Source organism: Natator depressus, chromosome 3 (assembly GCF_965152275.1).
Source record: "Natator depressus isolate rNatDep1 chromosome 3, rNatDep2.hap1, whole genome shotgun sequence".
Classification (NCBI taxonomy): domain Eukaryota; kingdom Metazoa; phylum Chordata; order Testudines; family Cheloniidae; genus Natator; species Natator depressus.
Window position 1 is genome coordinate 48,215,550 of NC_134236.1, and position 16,670 is coordinate 48,232,219.

The 16,670-nt window shown below is 40.9% G+C and overlaps 1 protein-coding gene across 5 annotated transcripts in view; it reads right to left on the reverse strand.

The window, feature by feature from the left end:
• Positions 1–1,127: 1,127 nt before the first annotated feature.
• The window catches only part of HMGCLL1 (3-hydroxy-3-methylglutaryl-CoA lyase like 1), a 109,970-nt gene continuing 94,427 nt past the window's right edge, over positions 1,128–16,670 (reverse strand). For 4 of the 5 annotated variants that reach the window (XM_074947845.1, XM_074947843.1, XM_074947842.1 and 1 more), the window contains 2 exons: positions 13,400–13,525; positions 1,128–7,498 (listed from right to left, as the gene is read on the reverse strand). In XM_074947845.1, coding sequence (XP_074803946.1) covers positions 7,397–7,498; positions 13,400–13,525 — 228 coding nt within the window. In that variant the 3' untranslated portion in view covers positions 1,128–7,396. Of the gene's footprint in view, positions 7,499–8,718; positions 9,214–13,399; positions 13,526–16,670 lie in introns of those variants that run through there. The other variant, XM_074947841.1, reaches the window with a different exon arrangement.

A 16,670-nucleotide genomic window follows, 5' to 3' on the forward strand; every position in this document is an offset into this window, starting at 1 on the left:
GCTTTGTATTTTAGCCTGATGCTTTGTTGGGGTAATTGTACCTTTTCTGGTTGTAAACTTCTGAAGAGTAGGATAAGTTATTAAATAAACAAATTTCTGCTGTATACCCAGGTATTCAAGTAGCTTAATCATCATTTCATTTTTATTTCAATCCATTCTCTCATGCATAATAGTCCTTTGGGGTCAGATTGTGATTGCTCCTTGTACAAAGAGTAGGGGATAGGCTGGTCATGATTACAGTCAATACAATGCTCCAAGAGCAGGGTAGCAATCCTATGCTTTGTATCATGTGCCCCCTACTTTGGTCATCAGCTCCCTGATCTTCAGCAATGAAAGCCTGAGCCTGTAAAAACTGAGCTAAAGTTGTAACTTCATTAGGAGACTTTTATCCTGGGATGCAGACCATTGCATGTGCAGCTGTAGAGTAGCCTAAATCTGAAAACTGGCCACTGGGCAGCTTAAACTCAGACTCAAGTTTACCTAAAGTGAAAATGTGGTTGAAGAGCCAGAGCAAGCAAATACTACTTTCAGGGACTGATTGGTTTTTACTATGGCCTTCGTAATTCTGATAGATGTTCAGACAGCACAAGGGCGAGGCTTGGTATAAAACCCAGAAAGACATAGCCTGCAAATATCTTGGTTAGATTCCTTTAAACATTCCTGCTTTTCAGGCCATATTGCATGTTTTCCATATTGTATGCATTTGTTGCTTTTCTCCAGGCCTTTTCAAAATTTGCATTTTGGATACAATTACTGTTCCTTCTGGGTTGTAAATTTTTACCATTTCTACAAGTACTTATAGGAAACATCCCTCAGCCAGGAAAGTCTTTCAAACCTATAGATCAGTGGTTCCCAAACTTGTTCCGCCACTTGTGCAGGGAAAGCCCTTGGTGGGCCGGGCTGGTTTGTTTACCTGCCGCGTCCGCAGGTTCGGCCGATCGCGGCTCCCAGTGGCCGCGGTTCACTGCTCCAGGCCAATGGGAGCCGCTGGAAGCGGTGCGGGCCAATGGGCGTACTGGCCGCTCCCGCTTCCAGCAGCCCCATTGGCCTGGAGCAGTGAACCATGGCCACTGGCAGGTAAACAAACCGGCCTGGCCTGCCAGGGGCTTTCCCTGCACAAGCGGCGGAACAAGTTTGGGAACCACTGCTCTATAGGTCTGAAAGACTTTAGAAGACTATAGAAGCATTCTAAGTTTGACTTCTGTAAGGCACTCCAAACCAGTCACAATACTCTAAATGTGGGAATATTGTTGTATGCAATCGTATCACAGTATTCTCTGAATTGTTTTGGATCCTTTTTCTAATATTACCAGGCATTGTATGGTTTTTTAACTCCTGTTGCAGACAGAGTAGATTTCTTTCTTAACTTGTCCAACAATGACTCAAATATTTTTCCTGAAAATTTAAGTCCATTAAGGCATTCAACTATCACAGTGAGGGTTGAGCTTATAAAACCCTAGATCAGTGATACTCAGATTTTAGCTCTCAAGCGGCAAGTGGCTTTTTAATATGTCTGCTGTGGCTTTCTGAAGCACATGATATTAAAATACAATGATTTAATTATTAACCAATCTAAGTTTATATATATAAACAAAATATTTTCCCTGTCATTCACATTACTGTGGCTCTTTTGGGTAATGCTGATCACTAATCTGTCTCCTGAACCACTGGGATCTGAGTATCACTGGCCTAGATAGATTAATAAATATATTAAATTGGTCATAGCCCACTATTCATTTCTCTCCACTGTGAGGACTAGCCATTCACTATGACTTTTTATTTCCCATTATGTAGCATGTTTTTACTCAAGATGTTTTTCCTTTTATCCATCATTGTCCCAGTTTAAGGAATATTATCAAAAGTGTTTTGAAAATTAGCATTACATTATGTCTATTGGGTCACCTATGTTAAAATTTTGTTTTAGTAACACTTTCAAAGAACAGGTGAGAGAAGCATGATTTTCTATGAGAGAAGCGAAGGGAGATTGTTGGTGTAAGCTGTCACAGCTTTGTTGAATTCAATGGAACTATGACAATTTACACTAACTGGAGATCCAACCCACCATATTTGTTTGGCCATGGCAGAGCTTATTTATCCATGTAGTCTATTATACTCTCCTTAATTAGATGCTCCTTAGTTTCCAGGACTTTAGGGCCTCCTCTGTCTGTCTTGTGCCAGCAATGCCCCTCTGCCATGTACATTGGCCAAACCTGACAGTCTCTATGCAAAAGAATAAATGGACACAAATCTGACAGCAGGAATTATAACATTCAAAAACCAGTAGGAGAACACTTCAATCTCCCTGGACACTTAATAACAGACTTAAAAGTGGCAATTCTTCAACAGAAAAACTTCAAAAACAGACTCCAATGAGAAACTGCAGAACTGGAATTAATTTGCAAACTGGACACCATCAAATTAGGCCTGAATAAAGACTGGGAGTGGATGGGTCACTACAAAAACTAATTTCCCCCTGCTGATACTCACACCTTCTTGTCAACTGTTTGAAATGGGCCAACTTGTTTACATTGGCCTCATTAGCACTACAAAAGTGACTTGCACCCCTTCTTGTCAACTGTTGAGAATAGCCCACTTCCACCTTAATTGAATTAGCTCGTTAGCACTGACTCCCCACTTGCTAAAGCAACTCCTATCTTTTCATATGCTGTGTATTTATACCTCCCTACTGTATGTTCCACTCCATGCAGCTGATGAACTGGGTTTTAGCCCACGAAATCTTATGCCCAAATAAATTTGTTTGTCTCTAAGGTGCTACAAGGACTCCTCATTGTTTTTACTGAAGTCAGTGAAAACCTTCCTGTTGAGTGGAAATGTGGCAAGATACAGTCTGTTTTTACAGAACTGTAATTCCGGTGATCTCTTTTAGTTGCCTTCTAAAGATATAGACCATTGTAGAGATTTTCCAGTCTTCCAGGCTGGAGGCCCTACATACCACTTAGGCCCATCTGTGGTGAAAGATGTACCCTTTCCATCATGGGTTTTACATGTTCCACAGGGCCCTGTTCAATCCGTATGGACTTACATTATACATACAATATATACATTATATAATTCTTGGCCTTTGTTTTCTTTAGAATTATTTCCTGGTTTTTTTGCATATTATTTTCCTAAGAACCCCTTTAGGTGAAAACCATCTGGCCCTGATGATTTCCTGAAACTGGGTTGCTCGGTAACTTGCTTCTTGGAGATTTTAATGATTCCTGTGACAAGTGCCATCAGAATGTACACTTTTATATTGTCTTTTACAATAAAGATGTATGCAAAACATAAATACTTATTCATTTTATTGGGCATTATGACTGCATCAACAGAAGAATACACTGATTAGGCATTTATAATGCTACTGATTCCTAATGCCGCTTCTTCTAGTTTAAATATATTAAATATCTATTATATTAAATACATTAGTAATAGATAATCAATTGAAAATCCCAGCCAGCAGCACTTTCAGTTTTAAAAGTATTAAAGTTCCTTAGACACCTGAAGTACCTTTGCAGTTTATGATGTTTCTATTTTCTGTACTATAGCATACTAGATGGCTTTAACAGCAATTCATTATTTTATTCTTATTGCTATAAAATGTGGTAGGTGTTTTATAGACATACAGGAAACCACACTCCCCGCCCCAAGGAGCTTACAGTCTGAAAAACAGATGAAGAGTGAAGGACAGGGATGCAACACATGAGCACAGCTGTCAGAGTGATGGCTAATAACCAAATAGTTAGGTTTGGTTTTGTACATATTTTAAAATGTTATAATATGTGGTATACGTAATCTGTCACCAACTGCTCTTTTATTGAATGGTAATTAGCTGGCTACTGTCTTTTAGGCATCACAGCAAAAGTGGGTCTCCAGGACAGATTTGAAAGAGAAGTAGATAGTGACTTTTGCAGACTGGCTCAGGACGAGCATTCTATGTGTATAGGACATGGAGTGTCTGCACCTTACTATCCTTATGTGAAGTTGTTCATCATGCAATTTTTGGAGTAATTGCAAAAAAATACACTAAGACGGTCACACATGTGAGACAGAACATATTTTCCATCTCAGTGTATAGTATAAAGCATTAGGATCTGTTCAGGCACCCACTGAAATCAACAATTATTTTACCATTGATTACACTGGGTACAGGATCAGATGGTAATTTGGGTGATTTTAGCTCATATAAAAACAGTAATGAAAATGTTTGCTCTACATTTATAATATATAGAGAGGCAGAAAAATAAAAATTGAAGAAAAAGTTTAAATGATCTGAGTGTGGTACACTGAATCAACTTTGATTACCATAACTTGAATATTTCTTTACAGAGGAATATTTTGAGTTATCAAAGATCTCATAGTTAATGCTTAGTTAATGGAGGGAAGAAATATGTTTCTATGGTAACTTAGAAGAGATTCATCAGTTGCGTATCGTTTTCCATTAAAGCAGATTGGAACAACTGATAATAAAGATAATCACAAGCAAATGCACTCAGAATGGATTACACCTTACCAGAGTAAACATTAGAGTATGTGATGGAGTGACAGATGATATTTACTAACGCCTTACGTGTGACTTAGTTAACTGGAAGTGCTGAATCTAGCATGTCGTAATACGTCAGCATATCTGTTTCAATAAACATTTAGATATGTTTTATTTCACCTTTAAGATTAATGCCATGCACTGCAAAATAATAGGTGTATTTAACCAGTACAGCCGTGCTGGTGACAGTTCTTCAGCAAATATACCATGTCTCTGGAGGGTGATCCAAAGGGCTATATTAACATAGGTTTTAATCATGCCCTCCTGCTCGGACATTAGGATCATGATGGCAGATGTTAACTGAGAAGGGAGATTGGAAGAAAAAATGTTTCCATTTAGTAACTATAGTATAAATAAATGCATAAATAAAAATAATTAACAAGTCAAGCATGGGAAATGTTGCTGGGACAGTTCTCAGATTGGATACTTTTTTTATTCAGGTTCTGAACATTTCAACTTGCTTTACAAATATTAATTAATGAAAACCTCTCAGCACTAGGTGAGCAACCTGATAAGTCACACAGTGAGCCAGTGACCCAGCTGGGAACAGAATCTTAGTTCCCAGATCACATATCTGATTACGAGGCCACACTCCCTCCCCTTAAAATAACCCTCTGAGAAAACAGGCATATCTTATACATAAACTATCCCTTTATCATAGAATTGGTTCATTTCTACAGCATGGATCAAAACAGTAGTAGTTCTACCTCAGTGATTCTCAAGCTGCATTCTATGATCCCATATTACAATAGTGAGTAAATGTTATCAATCTCTCCCATCTAGCAATAAAGTAAGGAGAGACGCTCACAACCACCCCCAGACTTGTTCATGAGCCCACATTTGGGGGGCGGGGGGAGGGAGTGTTGCTGGTTTTGGAACCCTTGGATTAAGCACTCATATTACAACTCCTTCCTGAATCTTATTTTCAATGATGTCTGGTTAGCTCTTAAACTGACATATAAATGTGCCAGCTCAAGGCCAATTTCCAGCCACCTGTAAAGACTGAATTGTATCTGACGCCAAAGCAAGGTAGCCCTGAAAAATATTAAAGCCACAGTCTGTGAAATGGATCCAGGCTGGTAAAAGATAGTGAAGAACAACTATGCGAACTACTAATGGAAATAATCTATGTCTGCTTCAGAGAAGCGCAGCTACAAAACTCCTGGAAAAAAGCAATAGTTCACCCAGTCCTCAGGAAGCCAGCCCTTGCCAGAAAGACCTCTACAATGACTGTTCTGTCTCCAACCCCCATTCCTGGGCAAAATAATTTGGAGAGTAGTAGCCACCAAACTCCAACCATATGTAACATCAGCTGACAACCTGGATGTCTCATAATCAAGTTGTTCAGACCATGGCCCAACCCCAGAGACTGCAATAATGGTACAAGTAAGAGTGCTGTCGTTTGACAGAGTTGGGCTGCAGACAACTGTGATCCCACCTTCTTTCTTTTCAAGTAAATCTTTCACTTTTTTTCAATCTCATCCTTCTCCAAACTTTCATGTTTCCGAGAAGAGCTGAGTGCATGTCAATGGGGAAAAAATCATAGTCCAGGTTTTGGGTTTTTGTGTTAAGAGCTTGCTTTCTAACAAAATCCAGACCAAGAGCAGATACATAATGAAAGACTGAAGAAGGCTACATAGACAGACACAGTAAAAGAACTGATGTTTCAGGCAAGAAGTGGCAAAGAGTCCTGTGGCACCTTATAGACTAACAGAAGTATTGGAGCTTTTGTGGGTGAATACCCACTTCGTCGGATGCAGGCAAGAAAATTACAGTAGTTTCATGGATGATTTGAACAGGGTACAGAAATAATGAGGCTGTTATTTTAAATTGTCCATTGCTGATTCACCAATGATGGTGCAGTTCACTGGCATCATGTTGCACTCAGATATTTACAGGTATAGTACCAAATTCACAAGAGCTTAAAGGGAGGCTGTGGATGGCTCTCTCTATGTAAACTAGTCAGTCATAGGTGTCATTATCACAGAAACTGTATTTCTGGGGATGATGATCGGGGATCATAAAATAAAATGCCAACTGGTGCATGAGGCTTTTGCACAAAAATCTAATCACCCACACAGTGTTACACTAAAGAGTATATCCTGTCTTCTTTTCATTGCTTGATATAATTAATCAGGTTTTAAAAACAGCTGATGAAAAAGGCAACTACAATGAGTTTAATGTCTCTAACAAATATGAGAGTTGCGCTAGATTTGGGGGATATGGCAGGCTGCCATTTGTCACAAACTCTTGGAACAAGACAAAGTCATTCATATACTTAACAGATGTTAACCACTGTAAAAATACAAAAGTGCTATTGCTAAAAAGTACTTACAGTAAATTTAGATTGGGTTCCACGGTCATAATTGACTTGGCAAATGGAAAGTGGAGATTCAGAGAAATAAAACACATAATAGCCAGGCCACACACAATGTGGGATCTCATAAACTACTTCAAATATTTGTACTGTACTAAAAGTCAGCTTGATTAAGAAGTAACAATGTATTCACTTTTTGTGGAACACTGTAATTAATTTTGTCTAAAGCAAGCTAAAAGGCCATTTAAATAGACAGTAAAGTGCTGATTTCCTTACTTTTAAAAGTATCAAGTACATGAATTTGTATTGATAGACATTATATTTATTATTTGCAACGATGTATTGTTTCCCAAAAATAACATTTGGCAAGATGTATTATTCTAACGCACAGTTACTCTTTCAATAAAGAACAGCTATAGCATGCTTTCTTTTCTTGACTGAAAAGGTTTTGCAATTGATTTTCTTTATATAAATGCTCTTGGACAAGACATATTGCATGTGAATTAATTTGCAGAAAGAACATTTTAATTTACAGTTCAAACTTTGAAGGAAGCTTGTGCAACTTTAGAATTTGTTTTCTTGTTCAAAGCCATGCAGATGAAGTTACCAGCTTCCATCACCTTGTAAAGATTCACTCCCTAAAACATGGGGGGAGAAAAGTAGTTAATTTAATGCATAGTATTAAAATATGTATATTGATAATGCTTATGTCACTAGTGAACTGCTCTCCGGGGCTGTAATTTCGAGAAGAAACCCTCTTCATTGCAATCCAATCTTTTATTTTGAAGAAAAAAGGTTAGCTCTTTAGTTGGAGTAAATAAACTGAGGTCAGTAAAGCTATGCCGACTTACACTAGGTGAGGGCCTGCCTTGTAATGCTTACTACAATAGTCACACTTACATTTTTCCCCCATTTTGAAAGATTCTATCAGTTTGCAAAGAATTCCCCGTACTAAAAAAAATGGGGAATAGTGAGGGATTCTAGTAATACATCTCAAAATGAAATTGCTGAATCATTCATATAAACATGTCTTTGTTTACCTCTCATAGTACTCTTTGAAGCTTTAAATTTGTAAGAAAAGTATCCCATTGACAGATTTGGAAAATGGCATGGAGTTACAGAAAATGGGGTTCCATAACATAACATATACATTCCAATACCTCTACAATAACGATCAGCTCTTCCCGGGAGATTCGCTCTTCTACAGAAAATTACAATTTATATTACTATTACAATTGTATGGAGAATCACAACTGACTAATCTCTCCTGGCTAAGACACATTCTTTCTTGTACAAACAACTCATTTTACATCGGCTAAAAAAAAAACCCAAACAAAAAGAGAGAGCCCCTAAAACATTGGTAATTTTTGGTTACTATCGAGTTAGGGGAGAATAAAATCACTGACCAAGAAGTAAAATGTTTCCTGCCTCATTACCAGCCCCTTAAATCATCCACATCCTGTTTTAGCCTGTTTACTTGCATGCTTTGCATTAACCTGTGCCTTAAATAGTCAATTCCATGAGTGAAAATTTTCAACAAAAATGGAAATTGTCTCATGGAAATTTCCATTTAATCAAAAAGCCATATTTAACTGGAATAAAGTTACAATCAGCCTTGCACTATCTGTCTTTGTTATATCTAACAGAAATAAGAAACATGCCATCATAGCTAGACTGGGTGGGCAGGTTGCTGGGGAAACGAAGAACATCCCAAATTCACAACACTGCAATGAATATTTAATAGTACAATAGGTGTTGACAAGAAACACATGCTTAGATGTGTGAAATAAAACAATATGCACATTTTGCATGGAGTGTCTAGTCTAGAGCCTGTGCTGTTCGAATGCTCATTTTTCTGTTTTACATTTATATTGTCAGACCAACATACTTCATAAGAGATGGTTTACACACAGAGGGCAAAACTCTGACCTTACTCTCATGAGTCACAGAGAAAGGTGTGTGAAGGTCAGAGAGGAGAGAAAGGGCAGTGATGGGTGCATGTAGGATCTCTGAGCTAGGACAATATAGCTCAGGGCAGATACAGAAGAATGCATATATGTATGTTTGTTTGCTGCCCACACAACATGTGTGCAGGAGGATTGTGGGACTGGCCATATGCCTAAACTAGATGACTGTATACCTTGAGGGCCATGAAGTACCAGCCAGTCTGCTTCTTTTCCATGATCTTTCCGTGTGACTTTGGGCAGTGACATAGAACCTGATCCTTCAAGAAGCGAAACATCTCTGCCCAGAAGCCAAACTCCTACAACTCCCATTGACTCCAGTAAATCAGTTCTTATTCAGCACTTGTTAGGATCAGGACTATAATCTCCTTGAGTTTCAGCTTCATCATCTATAAAATGGCAATAATGGTACTTTACCACTTCGCAGAAGTTTTTTGAGGCTTACCGTTTGTTAAGCATAGGGAAGGCACCATAAGAGCAGGTACTATTATTATAATTATAGCTGAACCATATAAAAACTGTTTCTTTGCATAAAGTGCGTGTCTCGCTGGAAACCTTTGTGACCATTAATCATGTGTGACATTGAACTGCCCATTTATCATTGTACTACCGAGCAACATGTTTGTGGACAGACTCTTACAGATTCACTTCACATTATCATGTTGTTTAATCGTTCTGGAGAACACTATAAAATAACCATTAATTACTATTCTGATGCACATGGCCAATGAGAGAGCACTAACGAAGCCTCAAATAGCAGTTCATCCATTGGCTCACAGTTTGGGTGACTTTAGTCAACAAAATGAGAGCATGAGGACACAGCTGAAATGAAAACAGACCAGTTCTTGCCAAATAGAAACATTTGGTTATATATAAATTAAATATGTGCTGTCATATAAAAATAGTGAAATATTAGCAGACTATTAGGCCCACACTGCAGAATAGGGTAGTTAAATAAATGCAAATATGTGCTCTGTGGGGACTAGAATCTTTACACATTAAGATGAGAGCCTATCCGAGCAATGGTTTTTCAACCTGGGCCTATAACCATCCTCTCTTTCTTTACGGCTAAGGTGGAAGGGCAATGGACTTTTTTCTGTTGCAGCAGGGGACACACTTTGGAAACAGCTTAGAGGGACGTTTGAGAAACTTGGAGATTTTGCTTCACAGGATTCCATGTAAATATTTAGGACCAAATACAAAGACAGTGCCAGTTAAACTCCCTTAAGATGACTCAGACTTACTTATACATTTGCTCGAAAGGTTTGTGACCCATATCATAAAACCTGAGAACAGATCAATTTCATAAGGTCATGGGCTTTGCTGAATATTTTTGCTTGAATAATTCCCCTGGACAGGCTATAGTAAAATATTATATGGGCAAAATCTGAAGTCAATGGGTGTTTTGCCCAAGAAGTGTAAAGCCAAACGTCCCTTCTCATTCCTAAAGAACTTTGCTGTTTTAGAACATTAATCAAGAAACATCTGTAGTTCACCACCACCCCAAAGACTAATCCCCACCCCCTCTTTTAAACCAGGGTATTCTTAGTGTGAGCATCTCCACAGATTACAAATGGAAGGCAAGCTGTAAGATGCCAAACCATTTAGGGCTTTATAGATAAAAAATCAGCACCTTAAACTTCTGGAAACCAACTGAGAGGTACTGCAGTTCATGAAAGACAGGTGTAATGTGATTTTTGTGTGGACCATTACTTAATGGAGTGCCCCAGGGGTCAGTCCTGGGGCCGGTTTTTGTTCAATATCTTCATAAATGATCTGGAGGATGGTGTGGATTGCACTCTCAGCAAATTAGCGGATGATACTAAACTGGGAGGAGTGGTAGATACGCTGGAGGGGAGGGATAGGATACAGAAGGACCTAGACAAATCGGAGGATTGGGCCAAAAGAAATCTGATGAGGTTCAATAAGGATAAGTGCAGGGTCCTGCACTTAGGACGGAAGAACCCAATGCACCGCTACAGACTAGGGACCGAATGGCTAGGCAGCAGTTCTGCGGAAAAGGACCTAGGGGTGACAGTGGACGAGAAGCTGGATATGAGTCAGCAGTGTGCCCTTGTTGCCAAGAAGGCCAATGGCATTTTGGGATGTATAAGTAGGGGCATAGCGAGCAGATCGAGGGACGTGATCGTTCCCCTCTATTCGACACTGGTGAGGCCTCATCTGGAGTACTGTGTCCAGTTTTGGGCCCCACACTACAAGAAGGATGTGGATAAATTGGAGAGAGTCCAGCGAAGGGCAACAAAAATGATTAGGGGTCTAGAGCACATGACTTATGAGGAGAGGCTGAGGGAGCTGGGATTGTTTAGTCTGCAGAAGAGAAGAATGAGGGGGGATTTGATAGCTGCTTTCAACTACCTGAAAGAGGTTCCAAAGAGGATGGCTCTAGACTGTTCTCAATGGTAGCAGATGACAGAACGAGGAGTAATGGTCTCAAGTTGCAATGGGGGAGGTTTAGATTGGATATTAGGAAAAACTTTTTCACTAAGAGGGTGGTGAAACACTGGAATGCGTTACCTAGGGAGGTGGTAGAATCTCCTTCCTTAGAGGTTTTTAAGGTCAGGCTTGACAAAGCCCTGGCTGGGATGATTTAACTGGGAATTGGTCCTGCTTCGAGCAGGGGGTTGGACTAGATGACCTTCTGGGGTCCCTTCCAACCCTGATATTCTATGATTCTATGATTCTAATAAACAGAAAGCTGCATTCTTCCATGACTTCATTTTCTGAATGGTCTCAAGACGTGGCCCTATGCAAGGCACACCATGTAGTTTAGTCTGGAGGTGACAAAGGCATGCATAGGTGTATGAGGTGGTGCCTCAAAGAAAATTTTGTAACTGCTTTTCCTGTGTGCAGACTGAAATAAAAGAGACAATCTTGAACCACAGATGGAGGCAGTTAGGACAGTTTGTGTGCCATACTAGATCTGAAACCACAGTGACTGCGTTTTTTATGCTATCATTTGCATCTCTGTTCCAAAGTCAAATTGTGTGTCCTATTGCTCCAGTTAGTAGAAACTCAGTGTCACACACGACATACTGGTCTTCAGCTGGGGGGGGGGGGGCGAGTTAATCTCACCATCACATAACTCACCTTTGTGAACAATAATGTGATGGTTTTACGTGGCTTGAAGGGATATTGAATGAGTCCGTGTTTGACGGGTCAGTCCTAAAGATTGTGTATCATAGAATCATAGACTTTAAGGTCAGAAGGGACCATTATGATTGTCTAGTCTGACCTCCTGCACAATGCAGGCCATGGACTCTCACCCACCAACTCCTGTAACAAACCCCTAACATATGTCTGAGCTATTGAAGTCCTCAAATCATGGTTTAAAGACTTCAAGGTGCAGAGAATCCTCCAGCAAGTGACCAGTGCCCCAGACTACAGAGGAAGGCAAATAACCCCCATGACCTCTGCCAATCTGCCCTGAGAGAAAATTCCTTCCCGACCCCAAATATAGCGATCAGCAAAACTCTGAGCATGTGGGCAAGACTCACCAGCCAGACACCCAGGAAAGAATTCTCTGTAGTAACTTAGATCCCACCCCATCTAACATCCCATCACAGGCCATTGGGCATATCTACTGCTAGTAGTCGAAGATCAATTAATTACCAAAATTAGGCTATCCCATCATAGCATCTCCTCCACATTATCAAGCTTTGTCTTGAAGCCAGATATGTCTTTTGCCCCCACTGCTTCCCTTGGAAGGCTGTTCCAGAACTTCACTCCTCTGATGGTTAGAAACCTTCATCTAATTTCAAGTCTAAACTTCCTGATGGCCAGTTTATAGCCATTTGTTCTTGTGTCCACATTGGTACTGAGCTTAAATAATTCTTCTCCCTCCATGGTATTTATCCCTCTGATATATTTATAGAGAGCAATCATATCTCCCCTCAACCTTCTTTTGGTTAGGCTAAACAAGCCAAGCCCATTGACTCTCCTTTCATAAGGCAGGTTTTCCATTCCTCGGATCATCCTAGTAGCCCTTCTCTGTACCTGTTCCAGTTTGAATTCATCCTTCTTAACGTGGGAGACCAGAACTGCACATGGTATTCCAGATGAGGTCTCACCAGTGCCTTGTATAATGGTACTAACACATCCTTATCTCTACTGGAAATACCTCGCCTGATACATCCCAAGACCGCATTAGCTTTTTTCACGGACATATCACACTGGCAGCCCATAGACACAATTTTATTTTTCACATATGGAGCCAGATGAATTAAACTACTGCCTAGTCCCATAATCACTATGGGCCTGATCCACAGCTCAGTGATGTCAATGGAAAGACTCCCATTGCTATCAGTCAGCGCTGGCTCAGCCTCCTCAGCGGTTAAGCCTGCCTGTTCAGCAGGCTTCTCTCTCTCACCAGTCTATTGTGTATCATATTCAAGGGCTTTTCAGCAACAAATCTCAGTGCATTGTAATCAAACATAATCTTCTTAAATGATACAACAACTAGCTCCCTTAGAGCAACACTATTATGTTGTTCAAACACACAGTGACTGGCAGTTTTAAGAAATGTAGATATGCTAACATAAATGTGCAATAGTTTACCGTATTTATCCCTAACCCATTAAGCATGTATAGAACATCCTCCGTAGCTACGTTTCCAGTAGCACCTTTCGCATATGGACAGCCACCTAATCCAGCCACAGCAGAGTCCACAACACCAACTCCCATCTGGAAAACAATAAGATACAAATGCAACATTATCACATAGTGCTATTCAGAAATTACAATTTTAACCAGCACACAGTAGTTACCATTGGCAATACAAGATAAGGATACATTTGTAACCAATGGGCTTTGTTCTTTAATTGGCATTCCATATACTGCGCCCAGGCCTGATGTCCTTAATAGTGCAAGGATCTTTGTGGGATACTACTCAGGGGGTTCTGACTAGAGAACAGCCTAGCACATGATGCTGGCAGATATGAAAGTTATTTTTGAGGGGTGGGTTTCAACTTCACTTTTTATATCTTCAAAGTAACCTGCATCTGTGCTGTGGTGGTTTTGTGAATGTTGGTGGAGCCTAAAAGATGGATTTAGGTGCCTATAGGCAGATTAAGGTTTCCTGGGGCCCTGGGTCAGAGCAAGTGGGGGGGGGGGCCCTTGCCACCCCTTCCACCTGTGGTTCCACCCCCATTCTGCCTCTTCCATCTGTGGTCCACCCACAGCCCATCCCCTTCTGCCCTGTCCTGGGGCCCCGCCCCTGTTCCACACATGGTCCCCCCATTCCGCCCCCCCGCCCACCCCGTGGCGTCAAGACCAGAGAAGCTCTGTCTCCCTGCCATGGCCCCAAGCCACAGCAGGGAATGAGCACTCCCCCAGCCCTGAGGCCGCAGCAGGTAGCAAGACTCCTCCAGTCCCAGGGCTGCAGTGGGGGTCTCGGTGCTGGGACTTCCCCTGCTGCCCCAGGGCTTCTGCCGGAGACAGGACACTGGGGACTTCCCCCACCCCACCCGCCCAGTGCTTCTGCTGGGGAGTGGTGTCAGGGCATGGAGGCTTTCTCCACTCCGCCCTGCCCTTCCTGCCCACCCAGTGGCCAGGGCTCTGGGCTTCCGCCACCCGGTGGTGGATTTTTTTTTCTGGGGCTCCCCAGTTGGCTGGGGCCCCTGGGCATGGGCCTCATTGACCCAGAGGCTAATCAGCCACTGCTGTAGAGGCAGTTAGGTGACTAAGTCCTTTGTGAATCTAGCCCTCCCCATGCCAATTATAAGGGTAGTATATGGAAATTTTAAACAGCAGTTAGAAAAGACAAGATCTGAACTCCTACATTTTTCTTCCTTACTCACAGAGTTGTCCCTAGGCTACAGAAGAAATGTCAAATGCTCTTCCACAAGTTCACCATAGGCCTTAAAGCAGCCATTGAGCATATGGATGTCACATCTGCCATGCTTCCAGAGCCCCTGTTCATTTAATGTCATTCACTCCTGTGAACCCCCTCCTAGAGTTAGGCCCCCCCAAGGTCTTTTTCACAAAAAGCCAAGGGAGAGAGATATCCCCTTCCCCCTCCTCACCCAAATAACAGCAACCACCTTTAGCCCAGAGTTAGAGCACTCTCCCAGCGCATGGTAAGCCTGATTCAATTCCCCCTTTCCCCCCTCTGAGTTAAACCTCCATGCCCTAATCACTGGACCATGGGATACGCTTGAATGGACGCTCTCAGTCTCTCCTGCTGAAATTGTTCCAATATTTATGAATAAACAAACAGTCATTAGGACATGGAGTTGAACATGTCAAAATATACCAAGTAACTATCCTTAAATCAAACTCTAATAAGTTCTCAAGCAGCATTCTTCTTATTTTGCCGAGCTGTACATTTCAGTTATGATGGCTGGAAATATTTTTTCATCGGTTTGTGTATGGTGAAATTGAAGTTTACCAACATTTACAAATAAAAATGTAATCCTTCAAAATCTATTTATAAACATCTCTAACAAGATGTCTGTAAAATTAACAACAGTAGACTCAGCAGCTGCATCCATCCATCCATCTTCTCTTGCATATGGTTTTTCTTTTTGAAGGCAAGCACACAAGATGAATTTTCTGGCTTCTGCCCAGAATCACTGCAGCTCATGACTTGAGGGTTTTCTACCCAGTAATTAAATACCCATGCCTGGCCCGTGTCAGCTGACTTGGGCTTGGGCTGCAGAGCTGTAAAACTGTGGTGTAGATGTTCCAGCTTGGGCGGGAGCCCAAGCTCTGGGACCACACAATGGGTCCAAGCCCGAATGTCTACACTGCAATTTTACAGCCCCAGAGCCCAAGCCCTGTGAGCCTGAGTCAGCTGACAGGGCCAGTCACAGGTGTTTAACTGCTGTGTAGACACACCCTGAGTGGCCCATTCACAAGATCTTGAGACAAAACACAGATATAATTTTCACTCTGATAGCGTTAAAAACCAAAGGCTATTTTTTGGGTTAACATTGCTGCAAATACTGTCCACGTACAGAGAGTCTAAAGTTATACTCAGTCAGTAACTTCTTAGTAAACTTCAGCCGCTGCAAAACTGTTTTCTTTTGATGCTCTTCTAAGGCATATTGGGTTCCAAAAGAAGGGCTAAAAGTGGATGTCAAGTGTTTAAAACAAGACCTTTTTCTTCAGCACATGGAAAATATTTACCCTGTTAATAGAAGAGATCATGAGTTAAGGAACTCAGTAATCTGATCATGCAGTTTTTGAAACATATTCACTGCCAATAGCAGACCTTTAAAAGGTGCACATGCTATGTGTCACTTGCTGACAGGCATTAAATTGTGCTAGGCAATCATGAGACTTTGAATTGTGTCAATTTTGTGGCAAATATTTGTAACAAGCACTCACGGAGTTGTTTATATCCGAACATGCATGTGTGTAACCAATAGTTTGTCCTGTAGTGAAAATGTACATGATCCAGTCTCTTTGATGATTGATTGATGCTTGAACAGGTTTGAAGGGTTCTGAATGATTGACTGTAGTGTCCCAACACCTTACAAATATGAATCTGTTGCTGTAAGGTAGGAATGTATTATCATCTCACATTTAGAGATGGAGTTGAGGATACTGCATTCCCCAAGTGCTGAAAATTCGTTAGTCTGGCCTTTACTAAATAAAGAGATTTAAAACCATGAGATTCTGAAAATATTTTCAAGCTTATCACACAAGCTAGTAACATTATTTTTAAATGAAAACTGAGATTCATAATCACCTGGGTCCAGAAATAGGCCTTTAAGAGCAATATCAAATATTACAAAACTGTCAATAATATAATGACATGTGTTGGCAACACTGTTTGAGGCACAGTGTGAGATGCCCAAAAATTGCACATGAACGCTGTGGAAGA